Source organism: Hyperolius riggenbachi, chromosome 6 (assembly GCF_040937935.1).
Source record: "Hyperolius riggenbachi isolate aHypRig1 chromosome 6, aHypRig1.pri, whole genome shotgun sequence".
Classification (NCBI taxonomy): domain Eukaryota; kingdom Metazoa; phylum Chordata; class Amphibia; order Anura; family Hyperoliidae; genus Hyperolius; species Hyperolius riggenbachi.
In genome coordinates, this window is record NC_090651.1 from 289,782,072 (window position 1) to 289,799,981 (window position 17,910).

The 17,910-nt window shown below is 45.1% G+C and overlaps 1 protein-coding gene across 1 annotated transcript in view; it reads right to left on the reverse strand.

Annotated features, from left to right (window-relative positions):
- Positions 1–12,177, reverse strand: part of LIG1 (DNA ligase 1) — a 156,446-nt gene extending 144,269 nt beyond the window's left edge. Inside the window, exons 1-2 of the mRNA XM_068241007.1 lie at positions 12,090–12,177; positions 5,634–5,693 (exon numbers count right to left, since the gene is read on the reverse strand). Coding sequence (XP_068097108.1) covers positions 5,634–5,650 — 17 coding nt within the window. The 5' untranslated portion in view covers positions 5,651–5,693; positions 12,090–12,177. The remainder of the gene's footprint in view (positions 1–5,633; positions 5,694–12,089) is intronic.
- Between the last annotated feature and the right edge of the window lie 5,733 nt (positions 12,178–17,910).

Sequence of the window (17,910 nt, forward strand, 5' to 3'; positions counted from 1 at the left end):
CACAGATGAAAGGCTGTAGCAGCCTCTCTCATATAGCCTAGATAGCAGCCTAGTCTCATATAGCCTAGACAGCACATCCAGAACAAATAACCCGGATGCAGAAGGGATATGAACCGGCGGCCATATTTGATTTTTCCTGGAGCAATAATGGATAAAAAAACACTAAAAAAAAGGCACACCTGAGCGGGCGGAATTATCAAGTAGAGCATTTATTCTTTACAAGCTATCGACTGATATGTTTATTTTGTGTGAAACGTTCATCTCTGGTTCCCTTTAAAAATTAGAACAAAATCCACTTACCTGGGGCTTACTCCAGCCCCTGCCATTCGTCCAGTGCCCTTGCTGCAGCTCTGCTCACCGCCGATACCCCGGGGTGCCCTCCGGCGCAGGATGACCACTCCGCCTGCGGCTCTAAAAGTCGCACTGATGTCATCTTGAGTGTTCTGCACAGACACAGTAGTTCTGCGCCTGCACTGTACAGTCCGGATGACGTCAGCAAAGAAGAAGCAGACCAGGAAGCCGACCTGGCGAGGTGGGCATCTCCACCGGAGGAGACCGGGAGCCACCGGAGCTGCGGCGAGGGCACAGGATAGATGCAAGGGGCTGGAGGAAGCCCCAGGTAAGTGGATTTGTTTTTAAATTGCTCTGACCTTCCGTTTAAACTAAAAATAAATAAATAAAACACATAATGTATATCCACAGATACAACACCTACTGCTAAACATGGAGAAGAGACTGTTTTGGTTTATTTGTTTTTTGGGCCCTTTGCACCATCTGGCATAGTGTTGCATAAGTCTGTGCAGGGAACAATGCAATTTCCAGAAGAACCAGTGTCAGAATGCTTTGTCTCAGTCACAAGTCATGGGTCCTCCCATAGGATAATGACTGGTTTAACCTCCCTGACAGTAACTCAGAGTCAGACTCTGGGTGGAAATTCGCGGCTCAGAGCGGTAACCTTGAGCGTGACTCATGGTAGCTGCCGGGAACTCTATGCAGATAGCATACTCACCTCTCTGTGTCATTGAATGTTATTAATTTAATTGCTTGCACTCTGTTAGACATTTATACATTTTAGTCATCATGTTATATTTGCTATTGTAATCACCTGTTATGTATTTTGTATCAGTGTTCATATTTGATGTATATCATTGTCTGTATCCCTTGTTTGTTTTCTTACATTGTACAGCGCCATGGAATATGTTGGCGCTTTATAAATAAATACTATTCACCTCTCCCGGGATCCAGACTTTGGTAGGAATTCTTCATGGCCTCGGAGACTCTGCAGCCCTCTGGGGAGATCGCAGTTTATCATCATGACGACAGAGGGCAATCTCACTACAGGGTTACATTGCCACCTGGAGGATGGAGGAGGGATTACAGCGCTGCATTCCAGGAAGGTGAGTAAATGCTGGACTGCTGTCGATCCCTTTGCAGCATGATTTTTTTTTTCCTGGTTTAGGGTTTAAAAGTGTGCTAAAAAAATTGCACCGCTTTTAGACCCTAAAATCTGGAAATAATCATACCGCCAGGGAGGTTAAGAGTACCGAAGAGAAGACAATAATAAACCATTACACTTATTTAAAACTGGGTTTCTATAAGCTCAAAGAACTGAAACACAGTCTGGAGAAGGCAGCCTTTAAACCTGACACAGCTGGAGCAGACTGAGGAACAGTGGGCCAAACTGCCTGCTGACAGGTGCAGAAGTTTCACTGAGAGTTAGGGCTCGTTTCTACTATAGCGAATCTGCATGTGGGCACCGCATGCGGATTTGCATAGGCAATACAAGTGGGTGGGATTGTTTCCACTTGTGCGTCGTGCGGGTGCGTTTTGGTGTGTGGGGGAAATCTGCACGGCAGAGCCGACAGATTTCGCGTGCGGCTGGAATGTGGGCGAATCGCCCGCAATGCTTTTAATAGGGAAATCGCATGCGGCTTTGTCTTGCGGTTTTCCCCGCGATTTCGCGTGAGATTTCGCATGTAATGTAATGGAAATTTACACAGGCAGTGACATGGTTAAATTCGCCTGCTTCTTAGCCATGCGAAATCGCGGGGAAAACAGCATGCGGAAACGCATCCGCATGCGATTTCGTCCGCGGTGGAATCCAGGCGATTCCGCACCGCAACAGTGGAAATGAGCCCTCACAAGAATCAGAATCATCTTTATTCGCCAAGCACAACTGGGTCATGCACGGAATTAGATTTGGCACATACAGGACTTAAAGTGTACCAGAGATGGTACACTAGCACTAATTTATATTTACCCGGGGCTTCCTCCAGCCCCATAAGCACTGTGGGCTTCCCTCGTCGTCCTCTTCAGCCCCTCTATTTGGGCGGAAGTTCCATAATACACTCCTGGTCCATGGATGCAGTGAGGTTTAGTATATTCTTTTTTCCCCTGGTTTTTACCCTCTAAACCTAGGTGCGTTTTATAGTCCAGAGCATCTTATAGTCCGAAAAATACGGTATATTATATTCAGGCTTTCCCAGCTGAAAACTTTGCCTTTTGCTTTCCAAGCTCATAAACTTAAATCCTAACCAAGTGCGATGTGAGAGATCTTTCTAAGGAAAATAGTGTAAAGACGTTTCCTTGCCGATACTTGACATGGCAGGCTCCTAGCATCAAACAAACATCAAGCAGTTTTTGTCTAGAACTCTAGTTACATCTGAAATTCCACTATTGTACAAAACAAACACTATTGCATCCATGAGTGGTACGCAATTAATTTTGTGATTTAATGTTATTTAAAAAATAAATAAAAAATATTTTCAAATTAGCAGCCTGTTGTCCAGGTCTTCAAGAGCACCATTTTTCCATAAGAAATCTGTCCTCTTTGGTGGTTTTTTCATCAATCAAAAGTGTTTAAAGAGGACCTCCAGAGTAAATAAGAAAATCCTGCAACCTGCAAATAAAAGAAAGTTATATTTACCCGAGAAGCCTTGTCCCGTGATGCCGTCTCCAAGTCCCTGCATCACCCAACTTCCGGCACCTGTCCCCGCCTCCTCCTCTCTATCCCCAGAGAAAACCGTCAAGCTATAATAGCTTGGTGTTTTTCTCTGCGGAGAGAGGTGGCGGGGACAAGCGCTGGAAGTCAAGTGATGCAGGGACTTTATGACGGCATCGCGGGACAAGGCTTCTCGGGTAAATATAACTTTTGTACTTGCAGGCTGCAGGATTTTCTTATTTACTCTGGAGGGCTTATTTAAGGATTTCAATGCTACAAGGCATTACACTGTTCAATAAATCAGTACAGTACGGTTACCAACAAAGTATTTTCAAAAATGGTAATCAAAACATGACACATGAAAAGGCATCAAAGATACAGACTTACATTGTTGTACGACAAGAAATCCACGCATCCAGGCAGCACCCGAGTTGACGAGCTGCACAGGAGTGCAGAGCTGTCAATATCTCCTATCGTACAAAAAATGTAAAGGTGCATATGCACATCAGACTATAGTCTTTGGAAACAAAGATCACAGACCAATCTTACCACCCTTCATGTAGTATGAGAGCCATACTCTACACAGTCTTTTCTATGGAACTGAACTCCCCATCAGAAAAAAATCTTTGCAAGATGCTGCACACACAGATGCTGTACAGACACAAAAGATCAGTATCAGCAAAAGATCTGTTCCTGCCAAAGATCCGTTCCTGCAAATTGCATTCATAGTCTATGAGATCTGCACATCATCATACACACATGATTTAACTGACATTCATCTGCAGATCAGATCCACCAGGATGGATTTTCAGATCTGCGGATGATTGCTTGATCTGCAGATGAATGTCAGTTAAATCATGTGTGTATGATGATCTGCAGATCTCATAGACTATCATTGCAATTTGCAGGAATGGATTTTTGGCAGGAACAGATCTTTTGCAGATACTGATCTTTTGTGTCTGTACAGCATCTGTGTGTGCAGCATCTTGCAAAGATTTTTTTTCTGATGTGGAGTTCAGCTCCATAGAAAAGACTGTGTAGAGTATGGCTCTCATACTACATGAAGGGTGGTAAGATTGGTCTGTGATCTTTCAGTTTCCAAAGACTATAGTCTGATGTGTGTATGAGCCTTAAGTCTATCTGTGTCTAGCTGCGTCCATGTGCATCAGTTTGCATTCAATTTATATAAATTAGAGTTTAGTGCATAGTTTTGCATCTGATTTATATTCAAGGTGTGTATTCAAGTCCCTGGGGGGCAGTGCACGCTTCTGTTGGTTTCATTTCAGTTGCAGCCCGATTGAGCGCTGCCAATCTTTTCCCTGTTCTTTAGAACATGTGTACACCATTTATGGCTAGCAGCCCCTGGTTCATACTATGTTTTAGCGTTTAGCTAGTGGTTAGGTCTCTTCCGAGAGGGCACGTCATCATCATGGAAGAGTCTAGTATTGTACAATCTGTGCACAGGCTGTCCTTGAAGCCAACATCCTCCTTTGCTGCATCTGTTTTGAATACAAGTTGTGTAATCTGCCCGTGTGTGGGCTCTACACATTTGTGCAGCTGGTCAACTCCGGTGCAGCCTGGACGCGCTGCCAATATCTCCTGTCATATCAAAGATACACAAATTTGACAATTGGGTAGCTAATCTAGAAAATCCTAAAGCACAATAAGATTATACCGGAGGATTAGTTATCCAACAATACCAAATTTGCATACACATTTACATAATCCTGCATAAACTTGGAAGTGTCTGCATCTCATTGATCATCCCTAATACACAAAGCTTAATATCTAGCCAGACAGGTGAGCGCATCTTGTCATGCAGGAAATTAATGACTTGTTTCCGAAAATCCACAATAGGAGAGCATTGCCACATGAGGTGTAAGAAGGAGGGGTTAGATAAAGAGGGGAAAAAGTGCTCAGTGTTTAAAGGGACTCCGAGCACCTCTCAAGGGCATGCCTTTAATGCTGGGGATACACTGTACGTTTCCATACCGTGTATCGACCAGCTGATAATATTCAGCTGGCCCGATCAAGCCGCTCGACCCCCGCCTGCACGATTCCCGCCTGCGGACAATGGCAGGGAATCGAGCGCTGATAAGGAATCGCCGGCAGGGACGCGGCTGGGGTCGATCCGGCGGCTAATCGAGCCGCCACTCGACCCGTGTATCCCCAGCATAAGACTCCGACCAGTACTGCAAAGTACTTAAAGAGGCATACCTTTCTGTAGCTTGTGCTCTCCTCTTTCATTTGATCGCCGTTCTACACCAAATAGTTTTCATTCGATTTCAATTTAAAAATCGCGGCTGCCATCTTGGCTATGTTATAACTTCTGGGTCACCCCTGTCTTCTCTGTTAGAGAAGTACATCACTGAATGAAGCAGGAAGAAGAAGTGACACACATGGCCATTGCAAGAGGTTCCTCCAGAGGGGTCATAGTACGACTTTGTTGGAAGTCGTCTGGCTTAAAGGCATGCCCATGAGAGGTGCTCGGAGTACCTTTAAAATAGACTAGTTTCCTTCCTCTGCCAAATCTTCAGACTGAGGCAACACATTTTGATAAAGATATAACAGACACCAGTGCAATGCCCCATAGTGGGATTTAACAATTATCTTAATAAACAGAATAGGAAAGCAATCCTCTAGTTTCTGGTAGGAAACTGGAATGACAATATTTATAATTATTTATACTTACGTTATTGATCGTTGCATCTTCAAACAATTTTAAAAAGCGAAATCTTCACTTCAGAGGTCCCTAGAAATACAGACATATGTTAACCAGGAACACTCTTCAGTTACACCATAGTTGGGTAAGAGATAAAACTTAAAGTGAACCTGAGATGGAGCCCCTTTAAAAATGTATACACACCAGGGGCTTCCTCCAGTAGTACTGCACAGGCGCAGAGCGCTCCCAGTGATGTGAACGCGGCAGGAGCATGTGCGCAGCCAGGCTGCAAATGCGCAGTTGGCCCCGGACTGGGGGACTTCCCAGGGCCAATTGTGGGAGAACGGGGAATCAACAAGGGAGCGATAAGGCCGCAGAGGGCTGAAGGAAGCCCTACGTATGTATATTTTGTCTTTGTATGCCCATCTCAGGTTCCCTTTAAGACAACTAAAAACAATGACTTGAGACGGTCAAAACAATTGGTTTTTAACCATTTTATTCATCAGTGTAATAATGCCTGTACAGATAACCCCTGTATTCTGTGACAGGAAATCAGCTGCTGACGATTTTTTCTGTTTGCTGCTTTATCGTTGGGTACTGTGGGGAGCCTTCTGCTTCTCCTCAGTCAGATGGACAGTACATGCAACTCGGCTGTGTCTGGTGTGCATGAGCTGTTAAAGGGCTGCTGGTAGAAAAAATTGTTTCAGATAGCTAAAGTCTGTACAGGGCTATAGATCTCAATTATGTAAAAAATATGTCGGACTTAAATGGACTACTTAACGCAAACCTCTGAGGTCTAGAGGGGGGGGGGGGGGGGGAGTCAGTTACTTACCTTGGTAGAGAGGTGCTTTGGATCCTCCAGATGCTTCCCACTTCTTGCTTGAGACCAATGATCCAGTGCTGCAACCTCTGGAAGTTTGCGGCCTGTCTGTGCATGAGTGCGGCGGCACTGCTTTACATCTGTGCAGTAGCATGGAGCCCGATCTGCTATGTGGGAACTGCGCAGGCGTCCTCTGACATGTGGCCGTGCTTATTCACGGTTAAAAGCTCAGCCACGTGCACCGCTTTAGAAAGCCCTTGTCAAGCAGATTCTGGGGGTCAAAGCCCTTGATCAGTGAAGGTGTGTGTGTGTGGGGGGAAAACATCTGGATTATCCAGAGGCTTCCCTTTACTGAGATATGTACCTATTTGAGGCACTTTTTCCCTTCAGGTACACTTTAAATTCCAACAAAGCCCAAAAATTAAAAAAGGAAAATTCAAAAAACAAAAAGGAATAAGTGAATATGAACAGTATTTAGAAGCAACATACTGCACACAACACCTTTTCATGGGTCAAATGTACTTGCCAGTGCAGCTTGCTTCCTGTCCTCTCTAGAGTCCAGTAATAGACTTGCCAATCACAGGTGACCAAGTACACCCAAAGTAGATAGAAATATGTATGTTTACTAAAATTTCCCAACATCCCTGAAGCACCTATGGGGAACTTAGAGTCAGGTATGAAGAACAGTACTGTGCCCCTGCTGTGTGAATGCTTCACTTTCCCCTTCCTTACATATGTTGGGTGTCCTCATTATCTGTATCCAACCTGCTCCTGATCAATCCTGTTGTCGATCGGCAGCAGATCGGACAAATCAGAAATAATCGCCAGGTACTGTCGGGTTGGACGGTAAATAGCATTGTGTGTACCCAGCATGATGTCCTTCCATAATATCATACTGTATTGTGCGTGGCTGAGGGAGACATTTCAGGAATCCTCCCCTTGAAAATCCTGGGATTGCCCCTATTAGGTGGCAGTCTGGCCAGCCAAAGTCCAAAAAAGTCTGTATTTCTTGTGCTGGCAGCATCAGCCGGCCATTTCCCAATTTGACCGGCCAGAACCTGAAGTGGACAGACTTTAGGTTCTGGCTGAAACATATATAACAAACACATAACATACAGTGGTGTGAAAAACTATTTGCCCCCTTCCTGATTTCTTATTCTTTTGCATGTTTGTCACACTTAAATGTTTCTGCTCATCAAAAACCGTTAAAGGGAAGGTTCAGGGAGGATGGGGAAAAAATAAAAATCAATTTCCACTTACCTGGGGCTTCCTCCAGCCCGTGGCAGGCAGGAGGTGCCCTCGCCGCCGCTCCGCAGGCTCCCGGTGGTCTCCGGTGGCCGACCCGACCTGGCCAGGCCGGCTGCCAGGTCGGGCTCTTCTGCACTCCAAGTCCTTGTACTTCTGCGTCCCACGCCGGCGCCACCGGGAGCCTGCGGAGCGGCGGCGAGGGCACCTCCTGCCTGCCACGGGCTGGAGGAAGCCCCAGGTAAGTGGAAATTGATTTTTATTTTTTCCCCACCCTCCCTGAACCTTCCTTTTAACTATTAGTCAAAGATAACATAATTGAACACAAAATGCAGTTTTAAATGATGGTTTTTATTATTTAGTGAGAAAAAAAAACTCAAAACCTACATGGCCCTGTGTGAAAAAGAAATTGCCCCCTGAACCTAATAACTGGTTGGGCCACACTTAGCAGCAATAACTGCAATCAAGCGTTTGCGATAACTTGCAACAAGTCTCTTACAGTGCTCTGGAGGAATTTTGGCCCACTCATCTTTGCAGAATTGTTGTCATTCAGCTTTATTTGAGGGTTTTCTAGCATGAACCACCTTTTTAAGGTCAAGCCACAACATCTCAATAGGATTCAGGTCAGGACTTTGACTAGGCCACTCCAAAGTCTTCATTTTGTTTTTCTTTAGCCATTCAGAGGTGGATTTGCTGGTGTGTTTTGGGTCATTGTCCTGCTGCAGCACCCAAGATCGCTTCAGCTTGAGTTGACGAACAGATGGCCGGACATTCTCCTTCAGGATTTTTTGGTAGACAGTAGAATTCATGGTTCCATCTATCACAGCAAGCCTTCCAGGTCCTGAAGCAGCAAAACAACCCCAGACCATCACACTACCACCAACATATTTTACTGTTAGTATGATGTTCTTTTGCTGAAATGCTGTGTTACTTCTACGCCAGATGTAACGGGACACGCATCTTCCAAAAAGTTCAACTTTTGTCTCGTCGGTCCACAAGGTATTTTCCCAAAAGTCTTGGCAATCATTGAGATTTTTTTTAGCAAAATTGATACGAGCCTTAATGTTCTTTTTGCTTAAAAGTGGTTTGCGCCTTGGATATCTGCCATGCAGACCGTTTTTGCCCAGTCTCTTTCTTATGGTGGAGTCGTGAACACTGACCTTAATTGAGGTCTGCAGTTCTTTAGATGTTGTCCTGGGGTCTTTTGTGGCCTCTCGGATGAGTTTTCTATGCGCTCTTGGGGTAATTTTGGTCGGCCGGCCACTCCTGGGAAGGTTCATCGCTGTTCCATGTTTTTGCCATTTGTGGATAATGGCTCTCACTGTGGTTCGCTGGAGCCCCAAAGCTTTAGAAATGGCTTTATAACCTTTACCAGACTGATAGATCTCAATTACAGTACTTATGTTCTCATTTGTTCCTGAATTTCTTTGGATCTTGGCATGATGTCTAGCTTTTGAGGTGCTTTTGGTCTACTTCTCTGTGCCAGATAGCTCCTATTTAACTGATTTCTTGATTGAAACAGGTGTGCCAGTCATCAGGCCTGGGGGTGACTATAGAAATTGAAGTCAGGTGTGATAAACCACAGTTAAGTTATTTTTTTAACAAGGGGGGCAATCACTTTTTCACACAGGGCCATGTAGATTTTGAGTTTTTTTCTCACTAAATAATAAATACCATCATTAAAACTGCATTTTGTGTTAAATTATGTTATCTTTGACTAATAGTTAACGGTTTTTGATGAGCAGAAACATTTAAGTGTGACAAACATGCAAAAGAATAAGAAATCAGGAAGAGGGCAAATCGTTTTTCACACCACTGTATATAGCAAACACAAAATGTGAAGAAGCATGTTTAATATTCCAAAATGAAGGACACATGTAACTGACAGCATTTGGGACTGAGAAGAACAAATTATTAACTTTTTTCTGTGTTTAATGCTTTACAGACCATATACAAAATCTTACTTCCATGCAACATCTATCATAGAGCTAGACCCAGATGTAGTGCCAGCCTCCACCCACACAGTGATGTACATCTCCATCCATCCTCAAATTGCCAAGGGCTGCGATTTAAATGTGTGCAGGAATTTGTTAATCTGGGCAAAGAGAAGGTTGGCACTACATCCAAGTTGCACCACAGCAGCCTGTGCCGATAGAGGTGTATTATCACTTTAGGCCAGAGGTGCACACACTTTTTTGGCTTAAAGAGAATCTGTACTCTAATATTCTTACACTAAAAAGCATACCATTCTATTCCTTATTTTCTCCTGTGCCCCTCTGTGCTGTTTCTGCCACTCTCTGCTGCAATCCTGGCTTGTAATTAACAGTTTTAGGCAATGTTTACAAACAAACTAACCAGCTTCTAATAGGCTCAGCTAAGCATAGTGTATGAGTCATTCATAGTATGCAGGGGGCCTGCAGAGGGTGTGTATCGCTTCTACCAATCACAAGCAGCCCTGCACATTCCACACAATCAAGCTTTAGCCCCACAAACAGGACAGAGGAAAGATACATTGATTTATTACAGAGACAGTGTAATTAGGAAGAGCTGCAGTAAGCCCCAGCACATTAGAACAGGCATAGGAACTCATAGGATAGAAGAACTAAGGCTGAAAAAATTGTTACAGAGTCTCTTTAAGAACTACTTTTAAAAATTAGCACATCAAAGTGATCTACTTATGTACAATTTTAGGAGCACACTTGTATATACAGAATGGAAAATGTAGTGCGGTTGGGATCTACCATGAAGGCCTTCGCGATCTACCTAATGGGCACCCCTGCTTTAGGCAAACTTGTGACAGACTAACAGGGTTTTAAGTTTCATACTAACTAATCAAAGTTTTCAAACATTTAAGATCTATCTATCTATAATATAATGCCGAACCGGAATTCCATAGCTTTCATAATTTAGCTTAAAGCAAACATGGAGTGATGACTGATGACAAATAACTATACTACCATCCTAAAGAGGATTATCCTAGCAACCCACTGCCTTATTTTGTGTTTAAAAGTAATCTGAAATGAGAAGCATACGGTGGCTGACATACTTATTACCTTTTAAACAATACCAGCTGCCTGGAAGTCCTGCTGATCTCAGTAGTGCATGATTTTTGTTTTGCCCGGTGTGCTGCACCACTGACACATAGATGTCACTTTGCCTCTACAATATAACTGTATCCAACTCCAATTATATTTTAACAGCAGAAATGCAACAGACTGGGAAAGTGTCTCAACGCATTATTCACGCGAATAAAAAGTATGGTCACGGTTTACATATGCAATTTGCAGTATTTGGACTTATTTCCACTGGGAGCCACGGCAGTTTCTGATTCGACCGCAGCTTCCATTCTACTACATAGCCACAGCACATATCCCTAAGCCACAGCTTAGGATTCAGCAGAGTGTCGCATAAATGCAGATTTGCAATAAATTGCGATCTGGACAGCAAGCTATGCTACAGATAAGCAGCATTTCCCTGTGCAGCTTGCATGCAGGGACACACTGCAAATCTGTCTCTAGTGGAAATGGGCCCTTATGCTAGGTACACACAATACAAATTTCTGACAGATTTACTGTCAGATCAACTATTTCCAACAGGTCCAATCTGATTAGTGATCGATTTTCCATAGAACTGAATGGACAATTGATCAGAGATCAGATTGGACTTGTTGGAAATAGTATATCTGACAGTAAATCAATCACAAAATTGTATCGTGTGTACCTACCATTACTCTGTTATACCACACTTGGCATATGTGGTGCATTGCAACATTCCACTGTGACTGTAGCCTTAAAGGGGAACTGAAGTAAGAGGTATACGGAGGCTGCCATATTTATTTCCTTTTAATCAATACCAGTTGCCTGGCAGTAGTATCTGAATAACACCAGAAACAAGCATGCAGCTAGTCTTGTCAGATCTGACTTTTAAGTCAGAAACACCTGATCTGCTGCATGCTTGTTCAGGGGCTATGGCTAATAGTATTAGAGGCAGAGGATCCGCAGGTCTGCCAGGGAACCGGCATTGCTTAAAAGGAAATAAACATGGCAGCCTCCATATAACTCTCTCTTCAGTTGTCCTTTAAGGGACCAAAACTTGCCATGGCTAAAATAAAATTGGAAATAGCAGATAAATGAATTAATTTCCACATTATTGACCACCAGCTTCAACCTCTACATCCCATGAATATTACAAGTTCTTCTAATGCAGTTACACTATTATTTGCAGGGAATTATATTATTTTCTATTGAAGAGAGTAGCATTACACCTATAGAGCTGTGGCTGCAGCGCACAATATGCACTCTACACATATGGCAGGGCCTGCAGGCAGCAGTACGGTATATACATGAAGTGACACACCGCCTGTGTAATGTCCATATACACGCGCCACACTACACAACAATCAAGACACGAGCTGCACTCACCTCTCCCCCTCGCTCGCTACACCTCAATATTTCCCGCGAAAAAAGTGAAACACAGAGCGAGCACTCCCGCCCTCCGCGCCCCCTCACCCGCACCACGTGACTGCCGTGTGATGAGCCTCCCTAGCTGTCGGAAAAGAGAAGAGCTGGGGCTGCTCTCTCACTGACTGGCTGCTGCTAGCGCTGGTTCCTGCAGGGATCTTAGCACTGTTCGTCCTTCTGTGCCAAGCTTCTATACACATAGATTGCAGGGATTTGTAGTTTTTCTTCCAGGAGAGCTTTACAGGTTGCCTGAGTTTGGACGGCTGTGACAGTTCAGGACAGTAAAGTCATTTACATTCTTGTGTTCCTACACAATGCAGGTGGTGGCAGCACTGACACCATTCTGTGAATAGAAATGTACTGTACAGCCAGTGTGTTGTGGGAGTGCAGTGCTCCGCACCATATAATTCTATTCATCAGCCAGTGTGGTATTATATGCACTGCCTGGTGTTTCTGCATATTGTACACTGAAACAGAATACCCAAGCAGCTCAGGGTGATCCAGAACCACCAAAGTGCAAACCGCTAGCGCTGGAGATTTCTGCAATTCAGAGGGATCGCAGTTAGCGCTTTATTAAGCACTGTACCACAATCGCTCCAGAATTGTGGCGAAATGCTGCAGGGAACACATTTTGCGATTGGCGCAAATCCCAAAACGCTTGCGATCGGCGCCAATCGCAGCAGTGAGAACACTGCCATAGGGTAACAGCACTAGTGCTTTAAAAAGCGCTTTAGCGATTGGCAGGAATCACCCGCTAATCGCTCAGGTGTGAATGAGCCCTTAGAATTGAATGAAACAGGTAATTGGGTACTCAACAGCACCTGGGATAGCCTGTGGTTCCGGGTCGGCGGCAGGTATTAGTCTGTATCCGCAAAGGATGCAAAGGAATCTTGTACAGTTACAGGTATCACCTAAACAACTTTTTGTTGTGTCTTCGGATTCTCTCCATGACTAATACCGGACCACACGCAAAAAGAAACTTCAGCCAATCAGGCTGCATTAGTTATGTCTGAGGGGAAAAGGGGAGGAAAGTAAACAAAGAGAAAAAGAAAAGCAGCATGCACTGCAACTTCTCTTTTGCGGCAGATGTGCCAAATAAGTATACCGTATATTCCGGCGTATAAGACGACCCCCCAACGTTTCCAGTTAAAATATAGAGTTTGGGATATACTCGCCGTATAAAACTACCCCTCTTCCAATGCACACCAAATTAAAAAAAAAATCATATACTGGTGCTATGTATGAACATATACTGGAGCTGTACTGTATGTGGTTCCCAGTATATAACAGTATATAGGCGATTGACTGGTTGGATTGGTGAACTCTCCCTAAGTGGATTGGTCAACTATCCTTGTCTACCTGTTTATCAGAGCGGTATGGAAGAATAGATCAGGCTGTGCCCATAAAACACGCTTCTTTCACCTGTTTGGCCCACCCTTGTATCCTATTTACCTCCTTCTCTGCCTCTCATGTCTCGCACATGTGCGCCTGCACCGCTTCACTACAGTCCTCAGCAGGGAGATCTGAGAGTTGGTAACAGGACAGGGTGTATCACCCGGCATCAATGACAACCGGCGTATAAGACGACCCCCAACTTTTCTGAAGATTTTCAAGGGTTAAAAAGTAGTCTTATACGCAGGAATATACAGTAATTATAGTATAGTATAATTATAGTCTGTTAAGAAGAAAAGTAAGAGTGATTTTTAACTTTTGGATTGCCTGGTTAGCATCCTTATTATTTGCTTACCAGATAAAAATAGAGAATTTATTTTATGCCTAACAGTTACTCTTTAAGTGGTTAAGTGTTACTATTTTTTATTTATATAGCACCAACATCTTCTGTAGCAATGTACATAGTACACTTTGGGTTCTGGCCGGTCAAAACTAGAAGTGGCCAATGTGAAAAATTAATTAGATTCCCGATGTGCCAATGTGAGAAATGAAGCCAGCTCCTCGGCTCTGGCTCCGCCCCCTGCCCGCCTCCTATTCAGCTCTGGCAGCCAGGGAGCCGTGTATTCCCCCAGAGTCATTCGTAGCGGCAGGAAATCCTGCCGTTCATTCCTGCAGAGCCGGTGCTGGCAGAAGCAATGTCTGCAGCCTTCCCGCTCTGCTTCCTTGCCGTGACGAATGATGCTGGGGGAATACGCGTGTCACCGGCTGCCAGAGCTGAATAGGAGGTGGGCAGCAGGAGGAGCCAGAGCCGAGGAGCCGGCTTCATTTCTCTCATTGGCACATCGGAAATCTTAATTCATTCCTCACAATGGTCACAGCGAAACGGCCACTTCTAGTTTTGACCGGCCAGAACCTGAAGTGGCCAGAATTCAGGTTCTGGCCATAACATATACATGAGAAGTTCAAGACACTGTACTATCATCATAACATACAAGTACGTACATAGATAGCACTAAAGTTAGTAAATGTTAGGATAGAATTCTATCCTTCGGTTCTTCTCGAGACTCCACCCACCACAGTCTGCATCGGTATTCAGTCAATCGGTCAGTGGCACCGGGAATAAGAAAAGAACACACAATTGAAAATGTTTATTTAGCTTACTAGTGGTTATGAAAGAGAAAATGATGTATTTTACATCATAAAACATCATAGAGGAAAAATAGCCAATGAATGCTATCAATATAATGAGCAGAGAATAATTGCTGAAACTTCTCATTACAATGAACTGTCCATCATTCTTGTATACAGTAAATACTATGGCGACGTTTCTCTGGTTTAGGCTATTCAGACATCTAAAGAAAATATAATCATTCCAGCTGGAGTTATTTAGCCTTGGTCAACTAGACTGAGAAATATTGTTTGTGGAAAACACAAACGGCAATTTAAAGGGAACTTACCATTGCATATATATTTCAACAGTGACTTCACGTACAAATGGCTTCACAATAGAGATGGCCCGAACGATTCGCCCGCGAATTTATTCGCGTGAAATTCGGTGGTTCGCGAACTTTATGGAGGTTCGACCCGCCCCCTATACTACATCATTAGGGTCAACTTTGACCCTCTACACCACAGTCAGCAGGCACAGGGTAGCCAATCAGGCTACACTCTCTCCTGGAACACCCCCCCCCCCTTATAAAACGCAGGCAGCGTCAGTCATTTCACTCACTCGTGTGACTGCAGTAATTAGAGAAGGGAGAGAACCTTGCTGCTGCTGACAGGGAAAGCTTAGTGAGGCTCTTGTGTTAGGCTTGTTAGGTTGCTCCTTCTTGCTGATCTTATTGCTAAAAAGCAATCCTCATCCTCAACAGCTCTTTTCAGAGCGAATGTTGTTCTTGTGATCTTTTTTTTTGTGTGTGTGTGTGTCCCACAGACACTTGTGTTGCATATACAGCCTTGGTAATTCCTACTGTGCCACTGCCAGGCCCAGCACATTCAGTGACTGCCTGTGTGTGTGACAGGCAGCTGCACATTTGTAATACCAATCACTGCATACCCACCTGTTGTTGTTCAGTGCACCTACCTACCTATGTGACCACACGCAGTGTCACTGCACCTGTTCACGGTACCTGTGTGTGTGTGACAGGTGCACATTTGTAATACCAATCCCTGCATACCCACCTGTTGTTGTTCAGTGCACCTACCTACCTACTTGACCGCATGCAGTGTCACTGCACCTGTTGATGGTACCTGTGTATGTGTGTGACAGCTGCACATTTGTAATACCAATCATTGCATACCCACCTGTTGTTCAGTGCACCTACCTACCTACGTGACCGCACGCAGTGTCACTGCACCTGTTCACGGTACCTGTGTGGGTGCGTGACAGTTGCACATTTGTAATACCAATCACTGCATACCCACCTGTTGTTCAGTGCCGCTACCTACCTACGAGGCCGCACGCAGTGTCACTGCACCTGTTCACGGTACCTGTGTGTGTGTGACAGGTGCACATTTGTAATACTAATCACTGCACACCCACCTGTTGTTGTTCAGTGCACCTACCTACCTACGTGAGCGCACGCAGTGTCACTGCACCTGTTGACGGTACATGTGTGTGTGTGACAGCTGCCCATTTGTAATACCAATCACTGCATACCCACCTGTTGTTGTTCAGTGCACCTACCTACCTACGTGATCGGACGCAGTGTTACTGCACCTGTTCACGGTACCTGTGTGTGTGACAGCTGCAAATTTGTAATACCAGTCATTGCATAATTGTTCACAGTACCTGTGTGACCGCACGCTGTGTAATATACCAGTCCGTGCATACCTGTTAACTGCACCTATGTGACAGCTGCACATTGTATTGTAATACCAGTCACTGCATACCTTTCACTGCACCTGTGTGACTGCACATTGTATTAGTCAAGTCAGTGAATATCTTTCACTTTATCCCCCCCTCCCCCCCCCCCCCCCCCCCAGATATGGACAAAAGAGGCAGAGGCAGGCCACCCGGCAGGTCTGTTCGAGGTCGTGCTGACGTAATTTCGTGCAGCCCTGGACCAAAGTACAGTGCTCAGAAGAAGGCACGTCCCATCAACTCGCACTATTGTCAGGACTATTTTACACAGAACATCTCATCTTCCGCAGCCACCAGCGCTACTACAAGCACCACAGCCGCTGCATTTGACACTTCGCAGAAGTTATTTGGTGGGGAATGAACTGATTCACAGACATTATTGTTACAACCAGATGAAAGCGCTAAGCAAGTTACACCACCTCAAATGTCTGAGTTAGGCGACACTATGGACGTAACGTGTGAGAATGAGGATGATGAAGTACCTGCTGTTGGTGCAGTTTATGAAGTGTCTGAGGCAAGCAAAGCTGGGGAGGATGAATACGATGATACGGATGCCACGTGGGTTCCTAAGAGACAAGATGACCAAGGGGACAGTTCAGAGGGGGAGTCAGAGAGGAGTAGGAGGAGACGAGTTGCTGAAAGAAGCAGGGGGAGCTTGTCTTCAGAAACAGCTGGTGGCAGTGTCATGGCGCCATGTATCACCACCTATGGATAGCCAGCTAACATGCCCTTCAACGTCAGCTGCTGAGGCCACCATAGTGCCCACACCCCAGGGGGGCTCAGCGGTTTGGAAGTTTTTTAGTGTGTCTGCCGTAGATCAGAGCAATGTCATCTGTTCTCTCTGCCTCTAAAAATTGAGCCGTGGAAAGGCCAACAGCCGCGTAGGGACAACTGCTTTACAAAGGCACATGGAGAAAAGGCACAAACTGCAATGGGAAGAACACCAGAGGAAAAGCAGCACACAAAAGCAAAGTCACCCTCCTTCTCCTCTTCCTCCTTCAGGTGCATCATCTTCAGCCGCTTTCTCCCTGCGCCTTCACAATCACAGCCACCCTCCTCCACTCCGCCTCTCAACTTGAGCGGTTCCTGCTCCTCTGCACACAGCAGCAGCCAGGTGTCCGTGAGGGCAATCTTTGAGCAGAAGAAGCCAATGTCTGCCAGTCACCCCCTTGCCCGACGTCTGACAGCTGGCTTGGCGGAACTGTTAGCTCGCCAGCTGTTACCATACCAGCTGGTGGACTCTGAGGGCTTTCCGAAAATTTGTGGCCATTGGGACACCGCAGTGGTAGATACCAGGCCGCAATTATTTCTCCAAAAAGGCAATACCCAAACTGTACCGTGAAGTTGAAAGGCAAGTGGTGTCATCTCTGGCACACAGCGTTGGGTCAAGGGTCCATCTGACCTCGGATGCCTGGTCTACCAAGCACGGTCAGGGCAGGTACATTACTTACACAGCCCATTGGGTCAACCTGGTGACCGCAGGCAAGCAGGGAGTACCTGGCTGTAACCTACTTGTGACACCTCCAC